Below are 4,688 nucleotides of genomic sequence, written 5' to 3' on the forward strand. Positions count from 1 at the left end.
ACACAACACGTCCACACAACACGTCCACACAACACGTCCACACAACACGTGTACACAACACGTTCACACAGCACGTCCACACAGCATATTTCAGCAGAGCTTGACCTCCTGGCTTGTGTACGATAGTTTCGTGTATTCTTATCTAGCGGCTTCATGCGTGTTGCTTGCCTGGGGCGCTGTGTCGATTGTTTGGTTCTCTTCTAATGACAATTTTGCTCATAGCAACCATAAGGCAATATCGTACTAAATCGTTCCTTTATCCATGTGATACAATCGTACTGAATCGTTCGCCCTGAAAAATTTTCCGATTTTATTTCTAAATTTCTAACTGAATCCTGAGAGACGTTTTCATAATATTAAATAATAATAATAAATTAATTAAAAATTAAATCACATTTTTAAATATTAAGGCAGTTTCAAGGCACGATAACTGAACGTGTGAAGTTTAAATGCTTAGATACCCTATTTTTTCTTTGATTGGAAAAAGAGTGGAGAACAGACACTTGTAGCTTTATTCACTCTCATCGGTTTGTTGTTATTCTGCGTAATTATTCACTCACATTTCGTTGCTGGTCGTTACATATCACGGAACATTACTCACATTCAGTGGCTTGCTAACACTCATTGTCATGATTTACTCACTGATGATGCATTGCCTGATGCATTGCCTGATGCACTGCCTGATGCACTGCCTGATGCATTGCCTGATGCATTGCCTGATGCACTGCCTGATGCATTGCCTGATGCACTGCCTGATGCATTGCCTGATGCATTGCCTGATGCATTGCCTGATGCCTTGCCTGATGCAATGCCTAATGCATTGCCTGATGCATTGCCTGATGCAATGCCTAATGCATTGCCTGATGCATTGCTGATGTATTACCTGATGCATTGCCTGATGCATTGCCTGATGCATTGCCTGACGAAGAAATGGGAGCGGGAGAACGCTGCGTTGCCTCCAGCGCTGCAGCGCGCGACGCCCCAGCGTCCGGACGAGGGGCTGGCGCCTGAGGAGTACAACATGCACGCCTGGACAGCGTCGCAGGTAAGGAGTCCTGCGGCACTTCAAACGCAATGGATGAGTAAATATGAACTAATAATAGTAATAATAAGAATAATAAAAATAATAATAATAATAATAATAATAATAGTAAACACACCTATAATTTTTATGAGAAATACGATTTATAGCACGGAACACATCTACCCAATAATTAATAGTGACGATATTTGTTTATTAGTAAAAGTATATTAACGTAATTTAGGTTCTTTGAACATATGTAAATTATTGTTCTGAAATATTAATATTATAATTATCATTATTATTATTATTATTATCATTACTATTATTAATCTTATTATTATTATTGATATTATTATTATTGTTAATCATTATTCTCGCTGTTCAGGCGCAGCTAGTGCCGTGCTGGTGCGGCCGGACGTTCTTCCCAGAGCGTCTCTCTGTACACCAAAAAGCTTGCAAGCCTCCCCCAGGCAAGGAGCCCAAAGTGAGTTAAAACTCGAGACTAAAAAGCCTCAAAAAAGTTGTGTTTGCTACTGAAATTGCTTTGTTTTACATATGATATGCTGTAATTAATAATAATTAATAAGAGAATCAATAACAAAAAAAAAAAAGAAATTAGTAGTTTATTAGTAATAATGAATGCAGTGTTAGTAAACAATTGAAAATAATTATACGGGACATTTTTATTTCAACTGAACTTTAATTAATAATATTTTAATAATAATAGGGCACTTACGTGCTATTTATGAAAGTCGTAACTCTGTAAAACTTCACCAGGCGATTTGTTATTATAATTCAAAAAATATTTCTTTCATGGAGCACTAATTCAACACATTTGAAAATAATTTAAACTAATATATGTTACTTACCAAAGGAAAAACTTCAGTAATTAACTATATTGTATATCTTTCATTACATTTAGCACCAATTTAATACCCTATAAATTAATAATTAATTAATAAATCAAATAAGTTAGTTATAAAAAAACACATAAAGCATTAACAACTAATTGTAACTTTATGACTCAGGCTCGTCCGAGTTCGACGACAAGCGGCTACGACCTGCTTAATACACTGTAAATTAATCTTTAACTAATAAATCAAATAAGTTAGTTATAAAAAACACTACTTCATAACTCAGGCTCGTCCGAGTTCGACGACAAGCGGCTACGACCTGCTTAATACACTGTAAATTAATCTTTAACTAATAAATCAAATAAATTAGTTATAAAAAACACATAAAGCATTAACAACTAATTGTAACTTCATAACTCAGGCTCGTCCGAGTTCGACGACCAGCGGCTACGACCTGCCAGCTCACGCTACCCTGGGCAGCGCTAAGCCCACCGTGAGCTGTTACATCTGCGGCCGGGAGTTCGGGAGCAGATCCATTAACATCCACGAGCCTCAGTGCCTTAACAAGTGGAGGAAGGAGAACAGCGAACTGTCTCCAGACATGCAGAGACCTGAGCCTAAGAAACCTGAACTTGTATACGATGGTGAGAAGGAAAATTATGGGTTCATGATTTTCGTGAATGAGTTTTAAATTATTATTTTTAATTGTTCGTTTAAAATTATGTAAATCAAGTTTTAGTTATTATTATGAGCACTACTGATTTTACATTTTTTGTATATGGATGAATTCTCTAATTTGGCCATGTTCATTGCTGGTTTTTATTTTGACATATAATTATTAATAATAATTATAAATATATAATTTGTGACAGTGAAATTTTGGTATGTGAAGTACGTAGGCGATATATAACACTTATGCACATGTATACATGCACTTTTACATGACATCTTTAATCCTATATTTTTCATTGTAATTTAAAAAGATAGAGATGTCAGAAATGGTCCATAACGCACCTTTCTTTCTTTATTCTTTATTCTTTATTCACGCAGGGGCATACAAAAAAATTCATAACAAGAAAATATAAAAAATTTGGAGAAAAAATACAAAATGCTTCCATGTGAATGCCCATATAAGCTAAAAAGCTTCACAGGCGACATTAGCGATATTAAAATCGAAAAACAATAACGATGGGATAAGACAAAAGGGAACAGAAAGTGACTAAATTGAAAATATCCTGATAAAAACTAACCTTTACTAAAACTGATATAAGAATAGCTACCATGGCGACTAAAAATGATATTCAACAAAGGCAGTAACAACCCTACATAAAAAATTTAATACAACTAAGACTAAAAATCGATACAATGCAAATATTTTAATTATACAACAACATCTCAATATCTGGATGTATCATTTTGAATAAAAAAAAATACGGGTATTGTTTTTATGATAGTGAAGCATGAAAACTTTATTAGGCTGAAGGGAGTAGAGAGAAGCGTTGAAGGTTGCAACTTTGTGACGTATTATAAAAATTATCTTAGGTTATGCTTAGAATGAATTTACGAATGAACGAATTACGAATTTCGGCTTATTGTTCTTTTGTTAATGATTTAAAAAAAAATTATCAATCAGACACAGGGAAGGTGGACAGAGCAGCAATGGAGGAGGCAGTTTCGTGTCATATTATAAAAAATTGTGTTGAGTTATTCTTAGAATGAATTTACGAAATATTTAATTAATAATTTCTGCATATTGTTGTTTTGTTAACGAGTTAAAAAGACATTTTACCTTCAGACACAGGGAAGGTGGACAGAGCCGCGATGAAAGTTGCAGTTTCGTATCGTGTTATATAAAATTGTGTTTAGCTATTCGTAGAATGAATTTACGAAATATTAAATTAATAATTTTCGCATTTTGTGGTTATGTTAATGAGTTAAAAATAAATTTATCCATCAGACACAGGGAAGGTGGACAGAGCAGCGATGAAGGTTGCAGTTTCGCGTCGTGATATAAAATAATAACTTATATATGTCGTGATATAATAATAAGTTATGCTTTGAATGAATTTGTGAATGAATAAATTATAAATTTTTGCTTATTGTTGTTTTTTAAACGAGGTAAAATAAATTTATCCATCAGACACAGGGAAGGTGGACAGAGCAGCGATGGAGGAGGCAGCCTGGCAGTCTCACCTGGACACGCTCGTCAAGTGCCCCACGTGTCCTAGAACCTTCCTGCCTGAGAGGCTGGTCAAGCATCAGAAGGCCTGTCGAGGAGACAGCAGCTAACATAGACACACAACTCTTGCTAACACAGACAAACAAATACTTCTTGCTAACCCAAAAACTCGCATAAATTTGCAGTTCTTACTAACAGAGACACATGTGTAGGCTACTAGGCTACTTGAACCTTCCTGCCTGAGAGGCTGGTCAAGCATCAGAAGGCCTGCCGAGGAGACAGCAGCTAACACAGACATACAACTCTTGCTAACACAGACATACAACTCTTGCTAACATAGACAAACAAATGCTTATAACTAACACAAGCACTCACAAACACAAGCCCTTTTTACTAATACAGACACATGTGTCTTTGAACCATTCTGCCAGAGAGGCTGGTCAAGCATCAGAAGGCCTGTCGTGGGGACAGCAGCTAACACAGACACAGAACTCTTGCTAACATAGACACACAAATGCTTCGTGCTCACATACATACATACATACTTCGTGCACACATACATACTTCGTGCTCACATACATACATACATACTTCGTGCACACATACATACTTCGTGCTCACATACATACAT

At 35.8% G+C, this 4,688-nt stretch overlaps 1 protein-coding gene across 2 annotated transcripts in view; it reads left to right on the top strand.

The window, feature by feature from the left end:
* LOC108676797 overlaps positions 1–4,633 on the top strand; it is a 10,995-nt gene extending 6,362 nt beyond the window's left edge. Inside the window, exons 5-9 of one of the 2 annotated variants that reach the window (XM_047884334.1) lie at positions 929–1,045; positions 1,410–1,508; positions 2,300–2,522; positions 4,019–4,128; positions 4,308–4,633. In XM_047884334.1, coding sequence (XP_047740290.1) covers positions 929–1,045; positions 1,410–1,508; positions 2,300–2,522; positions 4,019–4,128; positions 4,308–4,346 — 588 coding nt within the window. In that variant the 3' untranslated portion in view covers positions 4,347–4,633. Of the gene's footprint in view, positions 1–928; positions 1,046–1,409; positions 1,509–2,299; positions 2,523–4,018 lie in introns of both variants that reach the window. The other variant, XM_018164934.2, reaches the window with a different exon arrangement.
* The last annotated feature ends 55 nt before the right edge of the window (positions 4,634–4,688 follow it).

Source organism: Hyalella azteca, unplaced genomic scaffold (genome assembly GCF_000764305.2).
Source record: "Hyalella azteca isolate HAZT.00-mixed unplaced genomic scaffold, Hazt_2.0.2 contig15231, whole genome shotgun sequence".
Taxonomy (NCBI): domain Eukaryota; kingdom Metazoa; phylum Arthropoda; class Malacostraca; order Amphipoda; family Hyalellidae; genus Hyalella; species Hyalella azteca.